At 43.1% G+C, this 26,598-nt stretch overlaps 1 protein-coding gene across 5 annotated transcripts in view; it reads right to left on the bottom strand.

Moving 5' to 3' along the window:
* PAK3 (p21 (RAC1) activated kinase 3) overlaps positions 1-26,598 on the bottom strand; it is a 65,152-nt gene that overhangs the window by 17,378 nt on the left and 21,176 nt on the right. For 3 of the 5 annotated variants that reach the window (XM_069015404.1, XM_069015405.1, XM_069015403.1), the window contains exons 2-5: positions 12,013-12,209; positions 6,661-6,761; positions 2,272-2,425; positions 1,201-1,238 (exon numbers count right to left, since the gene is read on the bottom strand). In XM_069015404.1, coding sequence (XP_068871505.1) covers positions 1,201-1,238; positions 2,272-2,425; positions 6,661-6,761; positions 12,013-12,187 — 468 coding nt within the window. In that variant the 5' untranslated portion in view covers positions 12,188-12,209. Of the gene's footprint in view, positions 1-1,200; positions 1,239-2,271; positions 2,426-6,660; positions 6,762-12,012; positions 12,210-13,634; positions 13,773-13,849; positions 13,869-26,598 lie in introns of those variants that run through there. The other 2 variants (XM_069015407.1, XM_069015406.1) reach the window with 2 other exon arrangements.

The raw sequence follows: 26,598 nt of genomic DNA, 5'->3' as shown, positions 1-26,598 counted from the left end.
TACCTACACCCTTAGTCTTCCTAGACATCAGAGGCCAATCTAGACATGCACATACTCCTATGGGCCTAAGTTCTAAGTTAAACACAAAACAACACAACTTAAAGCTTTAGGTGTGTTGAACTCCACCAGTCTCAGCTGCTGCTCAGAGGCAGGGGGTTATATCATATCATATCATATCATATCATATCATATATCATCCCAAATTTGCTGGTGAAACAAAAAAATGAAAATGTGCCTTGTGAAGTGTTTACTAACTGCTTTAAAGCTGGCTACAACAGCCCACTTAAGAGAACTGAAGCAAATCAAAGGCACCATTCTACATATTCACATCTCATTGGCACTCTCTTTAAAATGCCATCCCTTTGGTCCAGTAGAAATACCAGTAAGGGAAGCCACAGCAAACAAGGAGACCTGAGTCGGTAATTTTGGAAAGCTGACATGCTGACTGTCTCACTACTGCCTCTGTCTGCTTGAAGAAAATACTGCAGCATCTGCCGAAGTGTCCATATCCACTGGAAAAGCCACTGGGAAGGGTTACTCTGCTCTGGTGAACACCACACTTCCTCTGAAAAGTGTGTTTTAATAAAGATAAGGGAAGTAGCATTGCTTGAAAATCTGAAGTGTGAATATTCAAAGATGTTTTTAATTTCATTATACACAGTTGGCCATGTAATCACAAACCTCACATAATCATATGACGTTGCTTAACACTTTAAAAGAAAAGCCAAATCCCATTCAGTCACTTGCTATTTAATTCACTAACAATAACCCTAACAAATTCGGTCAGTATTAATGTGTATGTCACTCCTACATCTCTGGGATTGCTATCCAGCATTAATTAGAGTGGATGGTTATTTAAAACTTTCCTTCAATGGTTCCAGTGAGTTACATATCAATTATAACCATATTTATATTCAGTTATATATCCAGCTGTGCTAAGGAGGAATCATGAAATTTGATAGAAATGAGATTCTAAATTGTTAAAACTAAATTAAAACGGGCTCATTAGGCAGTGCTGCATATTGTTGTGAATGATATACACCATGGCTAAAACCAGCAAGCAATCTTCTGTCTGCTAAACCAGACTTTCACCTTTTTAAAAGATCTCCAACAGAAAATTAAAAATCAGCCAGGGAAATCTCATGGCTTGCTCCACAATTCTTAAACACTAGGAACATCAAAGGTTACTTTCCCACTCACCGACGGATGGGCTTCTATGTATCCATGGGCGCTTTTATCTGCAATGAGCAAAGGAGAATGAACCAGATGCTGTTGAAAAAAACCCTGCCTGTTTTGGGGAATCCCACAGACAAGTCAACCCAAACAGAGATCATTTTTCTTTCCCACCATCCCTTCAGGAGCAACAGCAAGGAAGAGAACAGGACAAAATTCCAGACCATGTCTATTTTTTGCCCTGTTTGCCAGTAAATAAAGTAAATAGAAATTTGGTCAAGAAAATGCAAATTGTTCTTTAACTGGCAATGCTTCTGTTCCACCCAAGAGCTAAAGCAGCTTTTTCTCCTTTCCCTCCTGTGCTTTATTTTTTTTCAATAAATTGCACACATTCATTCTCATTAGCTTGCTAACAACATCTTCACAGAAAAGCTTCCCCAAAACCCCCCTTAGCCATGGCAGCTCTATTCTGACAAAGCGCGAGAAGAGCTCCTGGGTTCAGGAGCTCACATGAACTGTTTTGAAGCCTGCATTTCATCACAAAGGGAATTGCTATTTTAGCACACAGGAAGTGTCAAATTAGTCAAATCCTTTAATTATGGAATTTGGGAAAAAAGATGCTTTCTCTCAACCCTGGAGATAAGCGCACAGTTTTTAGAAAGACTTCTGAGAAGCTTTTTCATTTTGGAAGTTGTCTTGGTTGAACCTTCAAACTGAGGAAATGACAGACTCCACTGTCACAGACAATCCTGTGAAGGGAATGGAACACCACAGCAGGTGACATTCCAAATACTGTCCACACCCTGCTGGCTACAGATACCCCGTTTTTCAGCTGAAGCTGTCAACAGGAGCTCTACCAAACTAATGCTATCTTAATGGCATTTTTGTTTCAAAACCTTGGTTAGTTCTAAAAACCAGCAACAAAGCAAGGTTACTATTTTAATAATGTTTGGGGGAAAAAAAGGAGAACTAGAATTAATTTTAGGAGTATTCCACAAGGTGGAATTGGTTCAGGTTGCTTCCTGAACACTTGAATTTTGAACTTTGCTCTGACTCCCTTTGGAGCCTGACCTCCCCTGTTGGGAGACATCTACTTACCTCCTGATGTAAAGCTCATATATTTCTGGTTGTTAACTGTTTCTTTGGAATCATAAAATTTGAGAACATCTAGAACAGCCTGTGGGTTCTTCTTCTGCTCCAGTTTTGTTATGTTGGAGGTCTGTAGTAGCCTGGCCCACTGCTCTGGAATGCCCTGTAGACGTCGAGTGGAAACAAAGTGGGTTTAGAGTATTTAAAATCTGCAGCCTCACAGATCTTTACCAAGATCCCATGCTCCCTGTAAGATTACTTGCAGAAATTTTGACTGACACCTTACAATTAAAATTAGATGCAATCATTTCTTCTCTATCAAAAATCTAGCTAAAATCAGGACCCAACTTTAAAAAGAAAAGAAAGTAATGACTGTGAGAGGGCATGAAACTTCTCTGGAAATCAACTCTGCTCTTCCATGGAATAATGATTTAAGGCTTAATCTTGTTTGCCTGGTGATTCAGGGCAGGCATAACAAGACTATTCTCTACTGGTGGACAACACAGTGTCTTTTAGGAGCTTTACATTGGACCTTTCATGCTTAGGAATGCAAACACATTTTGCTGAAATGATCACTGCTGTCTGATTCAAAGATAAACCCCACCCTGTTACAATTAATTTTCAGCATACCAGGGAACGCTGCAGGGTACAGGATCTGCCTTTCAGCTCTCAAAATCATGACACTGAGGTGTACCACTGCTGCAAAGGATGTCTCTAGGTTCTCTACTGCAAACATACAGAAACCAGGGACTCAGAAAACAGGCTGAGAGTGCCAACGCCTTGGATGAATTCTTGGATATCTTATGGGTGAGGTGGAATTTGAAAGCTGAACCAATCACTAAAAGCTCCAGCTCTACACTGAAATTCTATTGATGAAAACTTGCTTTAGTTATCCAGGATAATTCCCTAGATTTGGCAGCCTATCATTCCCCCCCTTTATTGCACAGCTGACATTGACCAGCAAACTGTAGGGCTCACTGAAGGAAAAATGACACATTAGCCTTGGTGCCACCCCTATCTTCTTTCATATAGCTTCTTCTCAGAAATTGTCCAAAAAACAATGTGTGACATGGGCTTCCAAAGTTTAGGATTGATGAAAAAAAGTGGGAAAAGCCAAGCAACAAATTTAGTGCACACACATCAACCTGCTGCTGCAGTGCTATGACATCTCAAAGAAGCATTTGGGGCCTGTGACGCACCTCTGGGAGCTTCCCTGGGCACATCTGTGAGCCATAGAGATCTGGCTGTAATGGACGTAAATAAAGAAAGAAAAGAAAGTTAAAACAGAATGTGGGACAACTTAGAAGGTGGTAGGAGGAGGAAACCAATGGGCCAAAGTAGGCAAGTCCCATCTAAAATGGGAGTTACGAGTTGGATACCAAATAGATCAGGTGGTAGACAGACTACAGGAAGGCAGGTTTAGGAAAACAGAAAAACCACAACCGTTCCAAAGTTTGGAAGCATCATTCCCCCTCCTCTCGCTTTTAAACAGTTTTTCTCTCCTCATAAAAATACATTCCTGAGTATTAATAGCAAGTGACTAGAAAAATTACATGTGATTTCCTTTCTCAATTTAAAATTAAAAAAAAAAAAAGAGAGAAAAATCTGGGCTTTTGCTGTTTGCCTAGTTTTGAAGCCAGATTACCATTTTTGAATGGCTCTATAAAAGTTTTTTTTCCAGGCTTGGGGGTTCTCCAGCCCCAAGATCACTATTTGACCAGTGGAGAGAGCAGATGGTCAAAGTCAGATTGTGAAATCTGGGAGGTTGTGCATTGTCAGAACACAAATAATCTGTGTGTGTCAGACTGAAAATCAGGACAATTGTAAAGAAATGCTTGATTAGATTAGGAACATGCAACTTCTTAGGATCTACAGCCACAACTTTTCCCACTTACTAATGTCATAATCTTGAAGCTTTAAAAGTTTGGTGGGTAACCACATTTTCTTCTAGGTAGGGGATGAGGAAATGGTTTCAAACATGCATGCCTTACAAAAAACACTCCCCAAAGGCCTGCTAACCACACTGTCCTTCATTCAGAAAATGCAACTCCTTTTTCAAATAAAGGAACATAAAGCTCTAGCAACATGCTCCCACCCAACAGTTTCCAACCAATTTTATTCTCTGCTTTAAGAGCCCTATTTCTTAGCAAATGTGGTTGCTCCAAGCACAGTGAAATGGAGATGTAATATTTGCTCATGATGGACAACACAGGTTGGTGCTCAAGCCTGAAAGCCAGAACTCAGGAGCCCATGCAACTGTGCATTGGGATGCATCTAACAGCAATCAGGGGATGCAGCTGGGGGCGATGGTTTGGTGTCAGAAGATGGCCCAACGCATTGCATGTAACCAGGAGAGCAGGCACTAGTGGCATGACAGCTGCAGTAATTCCAAACAAAAAACCCCCATATGTTTGCACATTGATTGGACACTCCCATGGCACTTCCAAACTTTTGAAGGAGACAGACAGCGTGATCACTAGACAGTGGGAATATCCGAACACGGTACAGGCTAGTGGCAGGCCCTTTGCAGGGTGTACTTACCACATGACTACCCAGCTGATACACAGGTTTTATCCAGGTTGGGACAAATCATACATGCTTAATGTAGTGTGCAATGTAATGCCTGCATCTGAGATTAGTTGGGACCAATACCTAGTATACCAATACCTACACTGGTAGATTATAACAACATCAAAAATGATCCAAACCTTGATCCCTGAAATACAGACAGTGACTGCTTTTGCTTAGAACTGAGTGTGTTAAGCCTGACGTCCCTCCTTTCTGTTCCAGCTGGCAGGGACATGAACTAACCAGGACCCTGACCATCAGTCAGATTATGAGAGCACGTGAGTGTGACCCAACATGTTTGCATGTAGCCAGAAGGAAAATGTCTCAAACACAGGATAGAAATAAAGGTAGAAGGCTGAAAGGAAGAACAGATACAGAATAAGAACAGCTGAACATCCAGTGGGGAGAGAAAGGAAAGTGGGAAGGTGAAGACAGACAAGGAGAAGTGATGCAAACACAGAAAAGAGAAAACAAAAGCAGAAAGCAACATAATATGATATGAAGATAAGGAGAACGGCACTGAAGATTAACCCGAACAATAAAATGGCTACAGGGAAAGAAAGAGAGGGGAAAAAAGGAAAAACCAGGATAGATGGCAGGGAAAACAATTTTAAAAGCTTTATGCAAAGTTTCTGATCAAAAATGACCAAATTTGGGCTTTTAAAATGAGCATTTAGTCAAGCCCTAGGGTTTGGCACAGAATAAATTTTGAAGTAAGATTTTATGACATCTATTTTAAAAAGACTAATTAACTAGTCCACTTATTTTAAATGTAGCTGTATTTCCTAATTACTAAGGATAATTCAATTTCACTACTCCTTTGAAGACGTGCTGCCATTAAATGTGTCTTTTTTCTTCTACTGTTATTCCTATTGTTGCAACTGCTACTGTAGGACACAGAAAGTTTCCGGCTCTCTGAAACGGCTTTACAAAACAGATGCAAAACAGAAGTAGCAATCAAAGAAAAAAATTATGAAGAAATCACATTTAGGGCTCAAATTCTGAAAATTAGCCACCCTTTGTCCAGGCAAATGATTTGTCCCATCCTGTTTGGTGTATGCAGCCAGTCAGCACTAGCACAGTCCACAATGGTGATTACACAGTCTGACCACTCAGCTCACAGGGCACTACTGGTGGCAGGAGAGTTGCTAATGCTCCCTCTCACCTCCACAGCTTAACAAAACGTAAGCTCACTGCCATCTCAGCTTTAAGGAATAATGGTTTCAGCACCCTACTAGTAATCTGAGAAAAACTCTGAAGCCCCCTGCACACTTCAAAGAGCTTCCATTGGATTCATTTTTCCCAACTCTTTGTTGAGATTCAAGAAGCAAAAGCTGACAGCTATTTTATTAATACATGAAGGCTAGAAACACTGATCACCTAGTGTATAAACATATCTTGAAGGATACTAAATTAAAATGAATGGACTTCCACAATGCTGCTGTTTTCTGAGTGTCTCCAAGGGTTCCCTGCAGAGCAGCTGGACTTTGCACTTTGAGGCTGGTTGTCTACTATGCACGTGGAGGGGGCTTTTTATGCTTTCCCAAAGACACTGAATAACCAGCCCTTGTAGCAGCTTTGGGGGACTGGTAAAAGCATACACCTACGTTCTTCCTAGTTTCCATTTCCCACAGACACTCTGCTGACAATCCTTGGAGAAAAAAAAAAAAGCAGCCTGAATCACAAGTTAAACACTCCAAATCCTAAGCAAATAAAAGTCTCTTTCTTCACAGCCTGGCTGCTGTCATCTGATGTCTCTGGCAATAGGAGGTTATTTTACCATCAAGAAACTAGAAGTTCTGGTAAACACGAAACACAGCAGTTACTTACTGTGAATTCTCCAGTGACGGCATCAAATCCCACATGAATGGTGTGTTCAAAGTCTGAAGGAAGAGAGATCTCAGGACGTTCCTTCTCTTTCTTCTTGTTGGCTAGAGGCAAAATGTTAGCAAGCACTTATTTTCTGTACAGCTTTTCATTTAAAACTTTTAATAATCAGGTGTGCTCAAAATGGTGTTTTAAAAGTGGAAAACAAATCAATTAACAACCATCTAACTTGAGAAACAGATCCAGGTTAACATAACACCAACCTGTCAACCCCTGTTGAGGAAGGTCTAGAAGGTGTTAGTTTATTTTGTTTTTCTTTCAGCCAATGTGACTGCTGCCAAAGCAAGCTGTTAATGAAGTAGTCTTCTTAGGCTATCTCTAACCAGTATGATTTCTATTTTCAGTTCTTTTTTTTCATTTAGTTTTCTTATCTGGAAACTAGTTCCTGTTTGACTTTGTGGGCTCCTGCAGAAGCAAATCACACAGGCCACGCATGTGTATGTGTGTCTGTTCTCCAACATAGTTTGAATCCACTTCAAAATCAGCCAGATCAGAGAGGAAAGGTTTTTTTAGATACTCATTTTTTTCCTACAGGTTCTGTGAAAACTAGCAGCTCATGCAGTGACTCCTCTTCCAACTAAAAGGCTGAAACAGCAGCTCTGTTTTAGAAAACACAGAATCTGCCCAGCAACAGAATCCCATAAATGTCTTTGGAAAAGCTTCATTTGAGATCTCAATTAACTAAGACATATAATCATAAAATGCAGGCTTTATTAGTCTCCAGAATTCTTTTCTTTTTAAATCACTCCACCAGTATTCCCAGAGTGTGGAGTATCTTACTTAAGCAGGCAGACTTGGAAGTCAGTCAACCTGCATATGCTTCTCATCTCCCTCCCTCTTTACAACCTTTTGAAAATAATATCCCTTGTGGTCATCCTTCTCCTGCACTTCTGACTGCTGACAAACATCACTTCAGCCCAGTTTTATTGACCCTGATAAAGAATGAGTGGAGTAAGGGCTGAGGGAAGCTGCCTTCACTTTCCTGCAGTGTTTTAATATGATGTTTGCCAGCTCCGTAGGCTCACCTGGGAGTCTCACCCAAGGCTGGATTCACTATGTACCAGCAGCCCCCCCAATCCAGGTCTGTCTTTGCTCAGCCAGTAGCTCCACAAGGCCTCTATTTGCATATTTCTTATTCTACCTTACAGCCTCCTTTAGGTGAAAGATACTCTGCTCTTTGTACTTACAGTCTATTTTGAATGCTTCTAATCGTTTCTCTGCATTGCTGCATTTATCCTCATTAAATAATTGTCATCTTTTGTCTGTGCTGCACACCCCTACACAATGTTCACTGATGAAATATTTTCATTTAGCATTCAGTAAAGATGGCAGCAATGCATCAAATACAAATGCAAAGGCTTTCTCCTTCTTTTATCACTAAGATGATGTTGTTTAATTTTCAGGACAGATGTTGGCAGTTAGAAGATGTCATCTGTGTGTAGATAACAAAACTGGCTTCTTCTACGTCATCATTTGCAAGCAAATGCAGCGAAAATTAGATTTAAAGGATTATCAAGTTCAGTTCAAAGCAGCAGTCAAACCTAGAACTGAAATAAGGGATTATATAAAACGTTCCCCCAAAAGCAGCACTTGTCCGTTCTAGGACTCTCCTGCTGGAGGACAAGTGTTCCAGCTCATTCCCCAAGATCTGGCTCATTTGCTTCATGGACCTGTGCCTACCAGACTGTGATATAACACCTATGCTCCAAACACTGATACACTACAAATGAAATACAGAATTAAACATCTCTTTACTACACCCTCACCTCTCCCCAGACTAAAAACTTTGACATTTCTGTCTGGACCCCGCAAATGAAATCATTTCTATTTCACACAAGCTGGCAAAATGATATGAAAAGGCATGACTTCTTTGAAGCACCTGACTGACTGGATGCAAGGGGTTTGTACTGAACATTCCTACTTGATTTCCTTGTAAATGCCCCTCACAATACACTCCTGCTGCACAGAGTTAGCCATGAAGGCCTCCACACCATCTCAGCACCTAAGACAGAATAAAATAGAAGGAAAGATCGTTCTGACTTCCACAGTCTGCATCACCACCATCATGTTAAAAGAGCAGTTGTTCAGGAGAAAAATGTGACTCAGCTAAGTGGCAGCTTTTCTCAGACAGAGGGAGGGTTTGACCTCATGCTTATGCCCTCCTGTTTGCTTGCCTCCTCTTCAACTCACTTTCTTTCCTCCATTCCCTCTCCCTTCCAATGCCACTCACACTTGTCCCCCCATCCTCCTTCCTGCTCTGCTCCTCCAGTAGCCTTGTCCTTTTTTCTTCCTCCACTGATCTTTACTCTGCTGGGCTTTTCTCCTTCCCTCTTTTCTTGTTTTTCTGCACAGGAGGCGATCAGATGCCTAAAGGCCAGACTCTGCTCCGCTCCACAGCCAAGTATAAAAGCAGCTTCAATGGAAGTGGCATTCACCCAGGAACTTAACATGGATGGGCGTCTGAAGGGGGCATCTGAGCTTTGCAGGTCGACTTCTCCCTGATTTCTTTAGGCCGAATGCTCTACAGTGCCTTCATGGAATCCCCAGTGCACAACACGCAGAGTGAATTTATTTTACAGCAGTCACAGGTGGTTTAATGAAAGAGCAAGCCTGTATCAAACAACTGGAAGAACCAAGTCATTTCTGCTGAGGTAACACCTCTGCTGAATGAAGCACTACTGCTGTGACTCCACTGTGGCTCCCATCACCATGATTATTTCTGAGGCAGGAAGGCCAATTTCACAGCTTCAGCAGAACAGGTTCAGCTCCTTGTTCCACACAGATTGCCTGCAAGACACTGGAAACTTATTTCAGTTGTCTGCCTTGGCTTCCTGCCGTCAGGAATTGGGGGTACCTTAGCCCAGAGACAAGAGCGAGACCAGCTATACAAGAACACAAGGTCAGGTGCTATGGGAAGCGGCAGGACACTACTGCCTAAATGGTTTCTTTCAACTGTAGATGCACAGAAGGGCTCCACAGAGCCATCAATGGCTTGCCAAAACAAGGTTTTAAACACAAGTGCTCAAACTGTAACTGAAAACGCTGCACTCCAGCAGGGGACGGACTGCAAAATATTCCTGGTGCCCAGGCACAGCAGTCCTGGCACACACCACAGCCTTGGAGAGAACACACTGTACCATATCCATCCCCACATCCCTCTTGTCTGGTGAGTAAATGAAAGACAACAAAGTTCCTGCAGGTTCAGACAGAATAACCCTGCCACAGCGTTTTCTTCACATTCTATTTACTTGCACCAGTGATGAACTATGGATTTGACATTGTGATGCTGCAAAGCACTGCACTAGCTGAGAGCAGATGTATCAATCACCTTCTGTTTTATAAGCAGGAGTCTCAAAAATGTGTCACAGAGTCTGTGAAGCACACACAGGCCCACTGATACCCTGACCCACAAACCAACCCTGCAGTGAAACTACCTCAAGGGACTTGGCCAGTCAAGCTAAACTTCCTCCATTTATTATTTCACCCAACAAAATTAAGCTATAAATCTTACCTGACTTTTCCTCTCGGTCACATTTAAAATCATGACACTTGTATGTTCCCTAAGATTGCTCTGACTGGTAGTTAATTACATTTTTAATGTCACTGATCATTTCCAGGAGGGGTTGTTTCTGGGTGTCCCCTTTTCTGCATGCACTTCACACAGCATCTCCTACTTAAGAAATGCTTCCTTGGAGAGGGATAATACCATCCTGCTAGCACTTAGGGGAAGAAGTGACCCAAGTCTTTCTAGGAATTAAGCAAGCCTGGAGAGACTTTCATTTGAATCAATTGAAAAGTAATTTTGTTCCCAGAAGGGGACATCTGGGGGAACAATCTGCAGAGTGAACTGGCCAGGTCTGCCTGAGAAATGGGCCCATCCAGTTTCAGCCTTCCCATCAGAGAAGTCATCAGGATTGCCCGTGGCTGAGGGGAGGAATGGGGCTGCCAGTGTGCCTTCTACTGCCTGTGAGGAGTTTTGAATGCCAGACTATCTCCAGCTGCTCCACACAACCTCATGAAGCTTCATGAATGGGGCAGCCAAGCAGCACAGGTAAGCTGGAGCTCCAAGGGAATGACTGCAGTTCCACAGATCTGAGCTCTCTTTGGAGGGACACTGATGCACACTGAAGACAGAATCACTCTTGAAATCCAGCTGGACTTCATGCTGTTGACCACAACCTCTGAGCCCAGAATTTCAGCCAGTTTTCAGTCTACCTCACTGTACACTTATTTATACTGTACTTCATCAGCCTGTCTGTGAGGATACTGTGGGAAGCTCTGCTGAACACCTTACTATAGCAGAAGTAACAACCACTGCTCCCTCTTCACCACCAAGCCTGTCACCTCAAGGTAAAAGGCTGTCAGTATAGTTCAGCATGAATTCCCCTTCACAAATCCACACTGACTATTCCTGACCGCATTCTTATCCTTCATTTGCATGGAAATGGTTTCCAGGAGGATTTTCTCTACCACCTTCCCAAGGACCAAGGTGAAACTGGCTGGCTTGCACTGCCCCAGATCCTCCTTCTTAAAGACAGATGTGCCATTTGCTTTGTTTCCATCATCAGGAACATCCCTCAGTGACCCCAACCTTCCAAAGACAATCAAGAGTGGCCTTGCAGTGACATCAGCCTTGCAGGTGTAGCCCATCAGTTCCCATAGCACTAGAAATAAAGAAGATGCCTTCCCTCAAACCTGTAAACATGCTAACTCAAAACACACTCCTGTCCACAAATCCATTTCAAAGAATGTGACTGAAATGCAACTTAAATGCTGTTTGCTGCATGTTTAAAAGATTCTCTTGCTGCATCCACACCTAGCAGGTTTTTAAACCAAGCCATTCTGTGTCCACTTTCCCTGCAAAAGGAACAAGCAAGAAGAGCCTTGCTCCTGTTCCTGGAATATAAGTGCATTAAAAAACCCCAGTGTCAGGCATATTGCCCTCTCACTTCTGCAAGTGTATTTTCACAAGTACACAACCTCATCTCTGTATTTACTGCTAATGTAAAGCAGAATCCAAAGGAAAGGATTTCCCAGCTTAACTATAAAGTTATTTTTAAAAGGCAAGTTGCACAATGTGTGCACATTTTAGTGTCTTTCATAGACAAGAAAGTAACTGACTGAACACCTCCTCCTCTTTTGAAATGTGTTTCTAGCATAATTGGAACAGAAGACTTTGGTACCATGGCCTGCACTGAAACAGCAAAAAAACAGTGGCAGAAAGCAAACACAAAAACCAGTAACAAGCAGAAAGCCCAGAGAAGGAGCCACCCATCCACACTGCTGATACTTTACTTTTATCCCCTCCTCCTGGAAAGATGGAGCGCAGCCTGGCTTTCTTGTTCTTCTCTTCAGGGGCCATGGGAAGCGGTTTTGAGCTGTGGTTTAGTGCTGAAGAATCGCGATTGTTGCTGTTCATTCTCAACGGTGGAGCTGGAGGTTTCTCTTCAATATCCAGACTATCGGACATCTTCAGCAGCCCTCACAGCCTCCTGCAAAGCACAACACAAGACATGCCTGTCAAGTGACGATGCCAAGGCTGGTGGCCTGGGCAGGAAAGACGGCAGGAAAAGCTTTCTGAGTGCATAAGAAAATCTCTCTGTTAGAAGTTTGCTCTGAATAAGGTTGCTGCTGGTTGCTGTAAATAAATTCAGCAGCCAATTCCTAAAAACCAATGTATTACTGTTAAAATACAGCTTTTTCTTTATCCCTGTTACAGGTTTTTGAAGTTTTTATTTACAACTATTTCCCCATAGTTGTTTACAATCCAAATTTTCCTCTAAAACAGACTTCCAAAGTAAAAGTTAAATGATTTACTGAAACTAGCTTGCATGGTAGTCAACCATTTTTTATGATGTAAGAAAAAAGGTGCTTGTTAAGGGGATATGGGTAGCAAGCAACACTTCATAAAATTAACTGGTTTAAGACCCAAAAATAGAGTATAATTTCAGACAGATCAGAAGTAATGTGGGCTATACTGCATCTTTTTAAAGGTTATAATTCTACAGGCACCTTGTCTTCCATCCCCTAAAATCAATGTTGATCCTTTTACAGAAGGCACATGCATATCACTGTGAATGTGTTCTGGATCTCTCCTCGTGCTGGTTCACAGGTAACACAAGCTATTCCATTCATCAGCTACTCTCTTAAATTTAAAGGGAAGCAACTTGTTTTTCAGCTATGGAAGCTGTAGGGTTTTTTTCAGAATATCAGCCAAACATGGTGACTGTCACACAACGAGAGGTCCTGAAGCTCCAGTGGTAACAGCAGCGCTGCTTGTCCTTTAGTCAGGTAAAGCCACCATGGTTGGGGGTTTTCGGGGTTTCATGGTTGGTCTTGGGTTGCTTTGGTTTTTTTATTAGAATGGAGATTAACATTTTCAACAGTCACATTTATTTTGATATAACTGTAATTTTGCCAGATTTATGGCTGGTACATTAATAGGAAATAATGAAATCCACTTTGCCTTAACTGACATTATCTTACAAGTTAAAGCTAAATGATCAACTGAAACATTTAGAGATGTTCACTTTAGACTTTTTCATGACGTGAGCATTTTAGCCTTTGTTATCATTTTCAAATTACCACATATAAAACAGTAACTTTTTAAAATTACTTGACTTACATATTTAATTTCATCTAAATTAAATCCAAAACCGCCAGTTTTGAGATTCAAAGCATCACTCCAGTGAAAAGAAAAATAAATGAAATATACCATCACATCTCTAGTTTGCATCCGTCCCCAAACATCTGGATCTCCATGGGATCCCACAGACCCCCAAGGTCACACAGCTGAAAACTCCAGCAACAGCTGGTCCCAGTCCTCTCCCTAGTACAGACAGCATGGAGCAGGGATCCTGGAGATCATGATTCAGAAACACACACTTGAAGCTGCTACTGACCCCGCAGTTGCTCACCTCCATCAGGGGAGCAGTTTGAATGAGCATCTTCCCAGCTGCCGTCAACTGGTTTGTGCTAAATTAGTGACCTGAACTTTTCCAGCATCTTTTCCCTGCAGCAAATTAGGAAGCGCTCTAACAATTACTCTGCTGGGAGTTCATTGTTCACTGTGGTGGTGCAATATTTTTATTGTATTTTGTATGTTCTCTGTACCCTAATGGTTCGTCCCTACCTTCCCCACTTCTATTCCCAGTTGATCTGTCCCAGATCCAAGCCGCACCCCCAGTGCTCCCAAAAAAGGTTATCCCCTCCCCTTGTTCCGGCACCTTCCCTATCAATCACCCAAACCCCTCCCGGAGTTCTGGATTGTTCTGTGTCTGTCACCCAAGCCCTCCCTAATTACCCTTATATGGTCCCCATCAATCCCCCGAGACCCTGCCCCCTCAGATACCTCCCCTCTTGGAAATCCTCTAAACCTCGAGGTCCCATTGGGGCATGTCACCCCTCTCCCTCCACCCACCAAGACCATTGGACCAGATGTGAGTCCTTCCCTCCAGCATCCCTCCCTCCTGATCCGCCTATTGGTCCCTAGTTGGGTTACTCCCCTGGTTCAACGCCCCTTTATAAGGTGTAGCAACAGTGCAACTGTTGCTTGTTCACTGTGGATCTCCTTCAATAAACTGGGATTACCTCCCATGGCAAGCCTCCCTGCTACTTTTTATCTTTCCCGTGGTTGAGGGCTGCTGACTGCCACGGTGCCTGGGGCCTTCGCTCCCCTGGGTAGAGCAGAGGCTTCAGAGGAGCAGCCTTAAAGCTCCGTGCCTCCAGCTGCTCCCCACTCCTGCTGCACACCGCTGGAGCTGCCTTGGGCAGTGGACAGCAGCAGTCACTGCAGCAGTTCACCATCCAAAGAGGATGTCTGCTCATAGGCTCACCCTGTGTGAACTGCCAGGCTTCCTCTACACCATGGGTTTGCTCACCTCCACCTGTAACTGCAAGTAACACTGAACCACAGGAAGCCAGTGACCAGATGTCGTTCTCTAGAGCTTTCCCTTCAGGCCTAAAAGCATGGGAAAGATCACACACTTGTAACTAACTAATGGAGTCATGTATTGGAAGCAGCTGTTAGAAAGATGTGTTTGTGATTTTGACCACACCACTTGGAAAAGCAAAAGTGATCCTTCAGAGAAAGCCATGGTCCCCAGCACGTGTCTGGTTCCCAAGAGACTGCTCTGCCCACAGAGCCCCACTGTCCAGGTAAAGACGTGCTCTGGTAATGGAGGAACACAGCTCACCCTCCTGCAGAAGCACATACACAGGCAGTAACATGCTTTGTATCACCCAGGAACAGCTGTAATTGTGGCCAGACTACAGCTTGTGCCAGTTTAGTTTTCACGTACAGTCTAGCCTACTTACCTAGAGAACTAAATGCAAATGATTTTGTAGTTCATATTGCTAATCTTTGTGATTTCCATCCTGAAATGCAGAAGGTTTTCTAATAAGGAAGGTGGGCGGGGGGGTAGCCAGTAATGAAAACCACTATAAGGTAACAGGGAGATCCACACATGCTGTGTTCGTTATCCTGGTGAAGGGAAAGCCCATGATGCCCACGTTTCTGTGCAGAGTTCCCAGCTTATGAAGCCCAGCAGAGGCATCTGGACACAGCTCCCTGTTCCTCCAGTAATTCTCAAAGACCAGGAGCTTATGCAAGAGAGGCTTTTATTTTCTGTTTAACTCACCTACAAATATTTTTCCAGTGCCAAATACAGCCTTTACTCCCAGGATGGTCAGTGTGAAGCTGACCACAGGAGCACCAATGCACTTTTTCAGCTTGTTATCAAAAGCAAGGCAGTTATTCAGAGAAGTCCATTATAGGCCACAGTTTCAGTTGTCCTTCAGAATGGGACAACTGTATCTGTCACTGCATCTATTTGTAAACAATGCCAGTCTGCTGAAATATGTCCTCCCATGGGATTTCATCCCACAAAGAATACTATTAACAGTTTCTGGCCCAATTTGCCTATGATGTAATTATTTCCAAGATTTTGAAAGGAACACTATATTTTGTTCAGAGCTGTTTCAGGCTCAGTTTCAAGAACTGTACAAAGCTCTTTTATTCACTTGTAAACCAGAAAAGAAAAGAAAAAAAAAAAAAGGGGGAAAGATAGCCTAGAAGGTTTAACGGTTGATATTAACTTTCTAAAGCTGGTATAAATCAAGACTAAAGCAAACCACAAGGCAATACACACCAAGAGACTTAAAATTTATGGTTTTCCTGATCAGAGGAATCTATTTGCTCTTCCATTCATTCTAATTTAGAGATTTTCCATGTACCACTGCATCACAACAAAAGAACATTCACTATCACCTAAGACTTCATATATTTTAAGTGTTTTATACTGATTTACTCCAACCCAAACTTAGAGAAAATCTGTAAAGAATGGAGGGCCAATAAGACGTATTCAGCTGAGGAATCTCTCAGGTTTACATTGTAGAGAAATGTCAACAGCAGATAACTCAAGTTATACTCTATTCTGGGTGCAGGTTTTCCTGTCATAATAACAAGTCCTCAGTCCTGCTAGTCTAGTTCTGCATAGGGCAACTCCTTCAAAACCCCCTTTCTGTCTACTGGAAATTATTATGGAGTATCCATATATTCAGTCCACTGAATTCTGGTGTTCTTTCTCTTTTTTCTTTACGCTTTTTCTTCATTGTTAGGGGGTTTTGGGGTGTGACTTTTTGGTAGGTTTGTGCTGGTTTGCTTTGATTGGTCTGTAGACTGAAACAACACAGCTACCACAGCACTTGACCATATGCCACCAAGGCCATGAGAGCCACCCAGGCGGTCAGCAGGAACAGCTTCTGGAGAGGCCAGCTGGTGCTCACCGAGAGAATGGAGTGCACAATCAACAGGACTTTCCTCATCTTAGTCCTCAAGGACCCCATTTGTGCAACCAAGGCAGTGCCGGTAACCCTTTTAAAAGAAATTTGTAAGATAATCACACTTGTGCAACAAAGAGGGCAAGTGACCAACATCTACCTACTTCCAGAGAAAATTCTTGTCACTGCCCATTGGCTTTAAGGAAGCATTTAAAGAGACAGACTGTTGTACCAAAATACAACAGTGTACTTGAGTGTGTTAGCTAGAGCTTTCCCAGCCAAGTGGCAAAAGCTAAAATTAAATTCTCAGCCAGGTCAGTTGCTTCTACATAACTATTACAGGGTTATAGAAGATGATCCAACATCCCTTTCCTTCCTCCTCACGTCTTCCAATCACCAGTTTTGTTAAGTGAGAAGACAAACTTTAAATATATGGCATTCAGCTTCTCTGTGACTCAATTCCCGTTTGCAAAAGCCTGTCTTGTAATATTTTTGCATCTAGTTCTTGCCAAGCTAGGGAGGAGAGGAAGGAAGATATTTGAAGCACCCAAATGTTTTCAAAACAACATATACACACAAAAGATTTGTTCTATTCAGTTCAAGTTCAGAGCAGAATCTCATGCTGGGCCTTGATCTCAGCAAGCTCTTCACCTCTGTGTATCTGGGGAACACTGTGGATAGATCTTAAATGTTAGCCCTGCTATTTCAAAGTCTGCAGCATTCAGACATGACTGCTTCCAATTAAAACTCACAAATAGTATCCTGTTTGCAGAGACACTGGTGTTCATTTTCAAAGCCTCAGAGATACTATTGCAGCTTGTGATGCAGCAAAACTGTCTCCAAGATCCCTTGACTGGAAGGAACCATGCCAATTCTCAGGCAGTAGCTTTGCAAATGTAACTCGAAGATCCAAGGCTCACTCTTTGTTTATAAACATACTTCCTGCAAAAAGATATTTATTACTTAGTTGTACGGGCCAAATTTTGCTCCCAGTGACACTCATCCATTTCAAAAAAATCAATGGTGATGTAACCGAGAAGGATTCTCTCCAGATATTGAGTACTGAGACACTCTATTAAGGTATTTACAGAGTACTTCCCAGCCCAGTTCAGACCTGTATCTGTTCTTCTGCATCTGCATGTTTACTTGCAGTTTTCTTACAGCTCCGTTAAAGAGCAGACGGTGAGTTGGACAGAACAGATACAGTCATGATTTCACTACTTTTGTGAAAAGATGTTTACTGTCTTTTCTGCAAAATTTAAAATACAATACCGAGGCCTTTCTGATAAAAAATGGGTGATATTCAGCATCAGCTGAAGCAGAGACAACTCTGTCTGGGTACTCAGGGTCTGTATCACCCCCTGGGCTGTCTGTGCTCAGTTGCTTCCACCCTCGGGTGCCTGAAAACCTTGGGCAGGTGTGTGGGGCTGGCTCTGCAGGCAGGGCAGACACAGCCGGAGTGCTGTCTGAAGACATCTTTCCTAGGATCTCCCCCACACGCATGTGTTGCAAAACAACCACTGCATCCCTTCTTTATACAACCCTGAAGAAAATGCTGCATTCACACAAACTACAGAAGGAATTACAACCCTAGAAACAGCAAGAACGCTTCCCTTTCATACTGCCTTTCATACAACTGTCTCAAAGCACAATACCAACATTTGCCAATTAAACTTCCCCATTCCCCTCACAGCCAGGTAAACACGCTCTGGGCTGAACAAATTATTCAAACCAAGTAATTTCTTTGCTGAATGTACTCTCTGTTCCTGTTTGCAAACACCCTGTAAGCAGCTTATGATTTCCTCCAATATATTCATTTATTCAGAAGTTATCCTTTGTACTTGCTACAAGTAACTTTTGGCCTCTGAACTAGCTGTTCATAAGAAGCTCTCTGTGTGGAGGGGATATTTTGAATTCAGGTTGTATCCAAGTAAAACTACCTTAGTCGCAAGTACTTGGAATGGAAACACCCATTCTGAGATGGGATCAACAAACTTCTGTTAGGAATTGCAGCAATAAGAGTTTTACATAGTGACTTACTAATATTGGTTTAAAGTTCCCTCTTGACAGTGCACTTGCAGCAATAATGAATACAGAACGTCAATGAATACAGAAGGTACATTCATGCAGTAGCTGTAAATTTAACGGTTTTGACTAAACATTTCTTCAAATTTAAATTATTATGTCCTTTGTCTGGACCTTGAATCACCCAGTTAAATTGCTAAGAGCTGGGAATGGACTGAAACAGTGGAGCTTGTCACAACTGATGGAAATAACCTGAAAGTATATTTTCCCCCTTGCTTAATTAGCATTCGACAACATGTCTCAGTTCATGGCTTTCGAGGATCCATCTCCCCTCTTCAAACACATAACCTACCTATCTGCGTATCTAACTACATTTCTTTCCTCAACTCTTCAACTCTTTCTCTGCAAACTGCCAATGCAACCACAGGCAACACTTTACAAAATGCATCTGGCTTTCATCTCCCAACACCCCTCAGCCCACCCGCTTTACACGCCTCTTCCCACACGGTGAAACTGCTGCTCCTCAGACTCCCAGCACTCCATACCTGCTCCCCCTACAAAGGTTTCATGGCTCCTCACACAGGTTCACTTTTCCAAATGCAAAGAATATTGGGATTTGTCCAGGTTTTCTCACTTTCCCCTTCTGTACAAAGCTGTGGCTGTTCAGGCTGTGGCCCCAAAAAAGCAAAACATGGAATTACTTTTGCATAGTAAAGCCAGCAATGTTTAAAGTTAAGTGTATACTTAAGGGCTGTGCTTAACCAGTGCTTAATGTGAGATAACATGAACAAGAATGCTGAGGCTTCAGCATAGCTGCAGGACACTGTGAAAGGAAAACCAGAGAGAGTTCCTCTGCACCCCACTGGAGAACACCCTATGAGCCCAACGTATTTTCTTTGTGGGTGTTTTTTGATCACATCAAAACAAAAGCAATCCATTCAAACTGTGCTCCTGCTGGGATCCTGGCCACTTACTAAACCACTTGAGCTTTGGAACAGTTGCATGACCTGGGAGGGGAACATGTGTGTGTACAGAGGGTGTGGGGCAGGGAAACAGCTTTCCCCATTAAACCTTGTCCAGGCATTCAGTAATTACACCTCAGCACAGCACAGGAAGGAAAGGAAGTACATTCCTACAGGTTACATGAAGTGAACACCTCGAAGCATTGCAGCATCAGAAGGTGGCCTGTGAAATGGTGACTATTTTAAAAGAAAAATTGACTTTACCTCATATAACAAAGGTATGGACATACCCTGATGATGCAGAAAAGCCAGCTGGATCACAAGGACACTTCTGCCACCCAGAGAGAGCAAGGGGAGAGCTTCCACCCTCCTGACTACCTTGGGAAGAGCCACCAGCACCTCCACCCACTCATACCCAAACTCAGACAGCTACATGGGTATTTTTGTCATGTGTTTTTGAATCATGGTTTGAAACAAAAAGGTTGTGCTCTAAGCTACTGAATCTGGAGACATGCCAAGACTGACAGAGCAATGGACACTCCAGAAGCAGGTAAAGGAGAAAAAAGTAAAGGATACCGCAGCCCTTTTTTTTTCCTTTTTCCTTTTACTGTAATGGGAAACACTTCTCTGGGATAGATAAGAAACTATGAAAAAGTACCTAGAAAAGACTTTTATATGCAAGAGGAAAACAAAAAAAACCCACTCCCTGTTTGCTTTTTATTTACACAGCTGAAGGGCTCCACAAAGCTGGAAAAGATGTCTCAAAATCAACCGTGCCTCTCAAATATCCCACATTCCACAGGATTGCATCCCTTGCCCTTGTCTACACATGATAGAGGCTGTGTGAAATGAAATGTGGATTTAAACCATTGCAGATAGACTGAAATAATTCTCCATATGGACCTTATTATTCCTAGTGCAGAGCTTAGGCCTAAGGTTCCCTTTTGCTCTCTAGGAGGACTCAAATGTAAACAAAGAAAAGCTACTTAATGGAGACACCAGCATCGTGACTGCCACAATAAAAATTTCATTACCTTAATTCAGATTAAAACCAGCCAAGAAAAACAGTTTGAGTTCTAATCTGAGTTAGCAACTTTGGAGTTAATCCTGTAGCACTGTCCAAGATCAGGTATGAGATGCCAGCCCTTACTGCAGGCTACTGACAGTTAAAATGGACTCCAACCCACCTGACAGGTAGCAATCCCTCACTACAGGAAGGCTTTGTAACAAGTTGCTGGATCTTTGGCAGGTTCAAGCTGAACACTTGTGGCTCACTTAGCTGACCAGTCAAAGCCCCAAAGTGGTCCAGAAAACCCAAATCTGGGCCTGCTCCTGGAACAGTTAAGAGTGCAATTGCACCTTGCATTATTCATCTGCCAGGGCTAGAACAATACTCATATTAATATGGTGGGAAGCAGACTCTTGTTGCATTCAAAGATCCCAACTGTTGCAACTCAGCACAAAAATTTCACCCCTTCTCTCATCTTTTCTGGTAAAGGCAGCTGAAGGTGAATCTACATTAGCCTAGTAAGGTAGCAGGCTACTCCACATGCTCCACCTATATGTGAGAAATGCCCAGGAAAAGTCATGCTGTGGTATTGCATCAATGTAAACATCTTTTTTGCATCCTGCGTGTCCCTTTCTGTAGAAGATACAAAGCTCCCTTACGCCGATGTATCTGGAACCACGTAAGGGCCGTGTCATCACTTCATGCTGTCAGGAACACTCTGCTTTCTTCTGTCAACACAGATTCACGACGTGCAGGTTGAACTGCCAGTTCTTCTGCTGGCCTTTGACAGCTTGCCAGTCTCTCTACCATGTTCTCTTACCTCCTATCTGCTCTTCCCCACTTTCCCACCTCTCCAGTGTGCATCCATTTAAGTGTAGGGCTTGTCTCCAAATTCCATGCACAGGACCACACGGTGGATTCTGTCTACACTCCCAGCAGAGCGACATTTACCCACCAAACTCACTGAACCATCTTAAAATGGACCCAGAGCATCCCAAGGCAGACACCTGAGGTTCTGATGGACTTGGGGCATCCCAAGGCAGTCACCTCATGTCCTATTCACACAGCCTGTCCTGTTGCAGCACAGGAAAGGCTGACAAACAAACCAGCAGCACTACAAACCACCAGCACAGGAGCTTGAATTTGGCCACTCTCAAGCAGAGTTTTGATCCACATTTACACCCAGGCTAAAAAGCAGCAAACAGGGCAAAGCAGTCACAGGGTTTGGCAGATGTAAGCTTGCTCCCATCACTATTTTCTCTCTTACCTTGTAAACGGTATCAAAGGAAGCCTCTTGTTGCTTGGACTTCCATAATAAAAATTAGATAAATAAAAAAGTCCTTGAGTTCATATTTTTGGGCACCCTAAACTCCTACTGAACTCTAGCTGGTGCACTAAGGCTGCTTTTAATAAACCATTTGGCATCTTGCCTATTATGTTTTTCATTTTGCTTACATTAAAAATCCCAAACCAACATTTGGAAGAAGGAAGGGTAAAAAAGAATAAAGGACCAGTTTTCCTGGTTTCTCTGCAGGTGTTGCTACTTTCTCTGCTTTTCCACAGTTTATTCTCTGCTTGACACAATCACAGAAGGTGTGCCATGATAAACATGACCCACTGAACCCCAGCCTAGCACCACTCCAGCCCACACTAAGAGTGCTCACCAGAGAAACAGCCATGGCCCTTTTCCCTGAATGGTCCTGAATGGCAGGCCAAGAGCTGGTTTTGCCTCAAGACATGTGCAGCTCTCCAGGAACGCAACAAGAGAGAAGGAACCCCGTCCTGACTACTGACAACTACATGGGTTGATAAACCACTGGCCCATGGCTCAGTAGACACATGCAGGCCAAGCCAACAACAATCACCACAGAACTCTGGAAGAGACAAGGAAGTAGCAATATAATGCAGTAATTGAAACTTGCAGACAGTTGCCATTTCTAGCACCTTCCAGTCACCTTTTAGCTCATTTTGCCTTTGCAATCCTTAGCTGAGAAACTTGCTGTAATAAACAACATTAAACCCCTGTGTCAGAGGATGAATCTGACATGTAAATGACTTAAGGCCACCCCAGGACTGCCAGGGAGAGTTGAGAGACAAACCACACTGCAAGAAGCAAAAATAAAGAACAGGGAGTCCTCTGGATATGGCTACTGGGGCTGGATAAAGACCACTAATAAAGAGAGCATGGGATGGACTTGAAACCTCCAAATCCCACAAGCAAGAGACAGAGAGACCAACACCACATGAGAAGATTTGCTGTACCAATCTTCTCAAGGCCTTATGGTATGTTTGGAAGGACACAGCTCCTACCTCCAAGGAAGGAAAGGGCAAAGCCCAGGCTGCCACATGCCTTTCACCTGGGAGGTGAATATGGTCCAGATGCTGCATCAACTCTTTAGGGCACTAGGGCAGGAAGGCATCATATCCCCATTTACTTCCTCAGGGACAATGTTTTGCCTTTTATTCTTTGCCAGGCCTTTTATTTACAGCTGACTAACTTCATATATCTAATATTCACCTGCTACGTTAGTGATCTTATAGTGTGTAATGGCCTATCTACCTTGGGGGTATCATGGATCTGGAGCAGACAGAGGGGGGAAATGGAGCAGTTGCTGCATGCACTTATTTATTTCTAGTTGCCAGCAAGACCTTGGCTTCAGAGCAGCAGGATGGGAAGATTAGGAGAACAAATGTACAAATGCTATTCTTAAATAGGTCAGGGAAGAAATGACACCTATGTGCTGAAAGCAAGACAAGATCCACACACAAAATCTGTTGTTTTCTCAGCTACCACAATGGTATGATATTTTTAAACTGCTTAAACAGGGATTCAGCATTTAACACTTCATTGCTCAAAAAATAATCTTCTGCTCCAGACTAGTGGAGCAGTGGAGATTCCGTCTTGCCTGATTTCTCATTACAACAGGAAAACAGTTCACCGTCCTCTTATGACCTAAATGAAAAAATAAAGGTTTTTGGGGATCTACTCATATTTCCTCTGCATTTGTCCACAGCCTCCTGCATAGAGTCTGCAACCATCAAGATAAAGACCCTGGGCTTGGAATGGGATAAAAAGCCCCCAAAGGTGGTGGCATCCAGAACACCCTGGCCTCAGTCCCCATACGGGAAAATACTTGAGTAAGCAGGGACTATTCTGGTTTTGGAAATTGCACATGCTACAAATCCTGGTTAGAGCAACTGCCAGGTATTCACACTTCTGGGATTCATTCCTGTTTCTTGCAAATTTTTGCTAGGACAAACCACTGAACTTCTCCATACAAGCACAGATGCCTTGTCTGCAGAATGTGGGAGCACTTTTGCAAGTCACCGGTGCAAAAGGACACAAAGTTTTTTAAATAAGTAGACAAGAGCCAAGACATTTCTGTTCCCAACACATCAGGGTACCTTCATCTCAAGATCACTGTCCAAAATGTGTGGAGCCATCTGCAACAGCTCCTGTAAAAGTGAACTGCCTTCCTTGCTCAGTAAGTTCTTCTCAAGCAGCCTTAGATCCTACTGCAAATCCCTACAAAAGTATCAACTCCCAGAGCAGCAGCTGACACTAATGCAATCTTGTATCAGGTCAAAGAAGGCACCAAAAATAAGAAACCATCAAAATGCACAGAAACAAGTAAACAAAACAGCAAGGAAAGAGGAAAGAGGACAACAACAGGACCCAAAATAGATTTCTTGTGCCACACACACATCAAATTTATAGCATAAAAGCTTTGCAAAGAAACTTGTTCTTAAAACAGTCCATCAACATTTACTCTGCTGCTGGGTGAAGTCTACTACTCTCTGACACCCCTACTTCCTATTTACAACTTCAGGCTTTAAAGAAAACTGAAGTACATTAATTGAGGATTTTATGAGGCACAAAATGATACCTGCATTGTTATATATTCTATGAGAAAAGGAGGCTGAGAAATGGGGAGGACATCAGAGAAGCAGCACCCAAGGAGAGATGGTGCCCAAGAAAATTTTAACAGCTTCTCTGCCTGTCTTTATTCCTCAGTCAATACAAAAAAAGGGCCAAGGGTCTGGAGGTGCACTGCTCGCCCAGGCATAGATCCCAGGAGGGACACACAGCCTGCTGAGCCTGTGTGAGGGCACTGACACAGCCAGCGAGGAGCAGTCGAGCTGCAGTGACACAGCACCGTGCCTGAGCTGTGTCTGACACAGCACCGAGGCACAGATGGCTCGTGACCCTCCAGCTTGGCGAGCACACGCAGGATGAGAGGTCTCCATGCTTGCTTCATATGGAACCACACCTGGAACCTTCAACAGGGCTGTACCCCAATGTGTCCCATTCCCAGTATGGACAAACTCCAGCTGATTTTTGGAACTGTAAAGAACATTTCCACGAGCACAGAGACAGCAGCAAATCTGCTGCTCCTCAGCAACAACTGCCACCTCAAATGGGTACCTGGCTACAAGATATCCACATCCACAGTGAACAGCACAGGCTGGTTCCCTTCCAGACCCCATTCCAGAAGTAACAGTAGAAGCAATGGGAAGATGGGATACACTACCAGCCTCCAGGCTCACAGATCCCTCAGCTCTGCCTCAGTACAGACCAGTGCCTGGAGCTGGTCTTCACCAGGGGCGAGGAGCAGGGATCTACCTCTTGTTTTGTTTCCTTGCAGAACATACTGATAGGCAGAGCCATGTGCTGAGGGTACAAGCATGGGACACCTGCCACAGACTTCACAAATACCCTCAGACAAGTTACTCACTTTGTGTTCTTTCTGGTTCTGTGAGGAACTTTGCTCTCTCATTTGCTGTTAATGTAGATAAGAGGTTGCTTCTATTTTGCCACATCTATTAGACTTTAAAGAACCTAATAAAGAGCCAGGTTAGTTTCAGAAACCTGACAGCAATCATGTTGTTAGTCAGCACACAGTACATGCAATACACTGTAAACAACCTGGATAGCAAGTGAAGAAGAGAAAAAGAACAAGAAAATACCTCCAACAAGCTGAGAAAACAGGAAGTACTGGGGGGATACCAAACCTCTGGAAATGCTAGATTGCTAGGGATAACAGGTCAACAGAAGTGAGAACAGAGCCTTTACACTGATCTGTCCTTGAGGAGGAAAAGACGAGAAAACTGGAGGTAAAATAATTTTACTAAGTGGCAGAAAATGATCAGAAATGAGCAAGACGCTGTTGCCAGGGTCAGTATCTAAAAAAAACCCAACCCAGAACAGCTGATATATTGTGTGATCTCAGACAAAATGAACCTGTCTAAAGGTACTATTGTTTAGGCAAAATCATAAAGCAAAGATTAACTATTCTGGTTACAGAGCTGTGCGTCACCATGTCTGTGTGTGACTGAAGGGATAGCAGAGGTCCCAGACGTACACTGTTCTAGGTAAGATGGGAGCCTGAGCTGGCTCTAGGGAAATGCCCCCAAACAGCATGGCCACCTCGACCATCAGGGAGCGTGGGAGAGTGACAGACCGTGAGAGCATTTGCACTGAGTAAGAATGTGGTTAAAGGAACGCAGGGCACATGGAGAGGCTGCCTGAAAATCCAGGCTCTGTAGTCCAGAGCACAGTACAGAGAGATATGCAAAAAGAGCAAGGCTCATCTCAAAGCAATGGGGTAAACACACACAGGAAACAGAATGCCTTCACAACGCAGTTTCTCCAGAACATGAACAAGAGTGAATGCAGTGTCTGACAATGATCCTGTGGAAAGAAGGATCTCCGCAGTAAAATCTCAGCAGACTCTCAATAGTCAGGCTCTGCACAAGAAGCTGCCAGCCATTCTACAGCTACGTTTGCTGCTCTGCCATTAAATCAAAGATGAATCTGATTCCAGCTGGATTGTAGAGCCAGCTGCAATGATAAGAGGCAATCTTAGATGAGAGAAATGCCACCAAATGCTGAAGATGTAGAATAAAAACAGTGTTCTGAGATCAGTGGGCAAATACAAGCTGTTGATAAAAAAAAACCCTTCACAAAATCAGAGGTATTATCACTTTAGCTTGACAGAAGCTGACAGACAGAACCATCCATTGCTTGGCAGCAGGACCATGCAAACATGAAATTATAAACACATTTGATAAAGAAAGATTATCATTTTTGTAGAAACGTATGTC

Source organism: Aphelocoma coerulescens, chromosome 4A (genome assembly GCF_041296385.1).
Source record: "Aphelocoma coerulescens isolate FSJ_1873_10779 chromosome 4A, UR_Acoe_1.0, whole genome shotgun sequence".
Lineage (NCBI taxonomy): Eukaryota > Metazoa > Chordata > Aves > Passeriformes > Corvidae > Aphelocoma > Aphelocoma coerulescens.
Note: the sequence above shows the minus strand (reverse complement) of the source record. Positions and strands in the feature narration are given on the sequence as shown.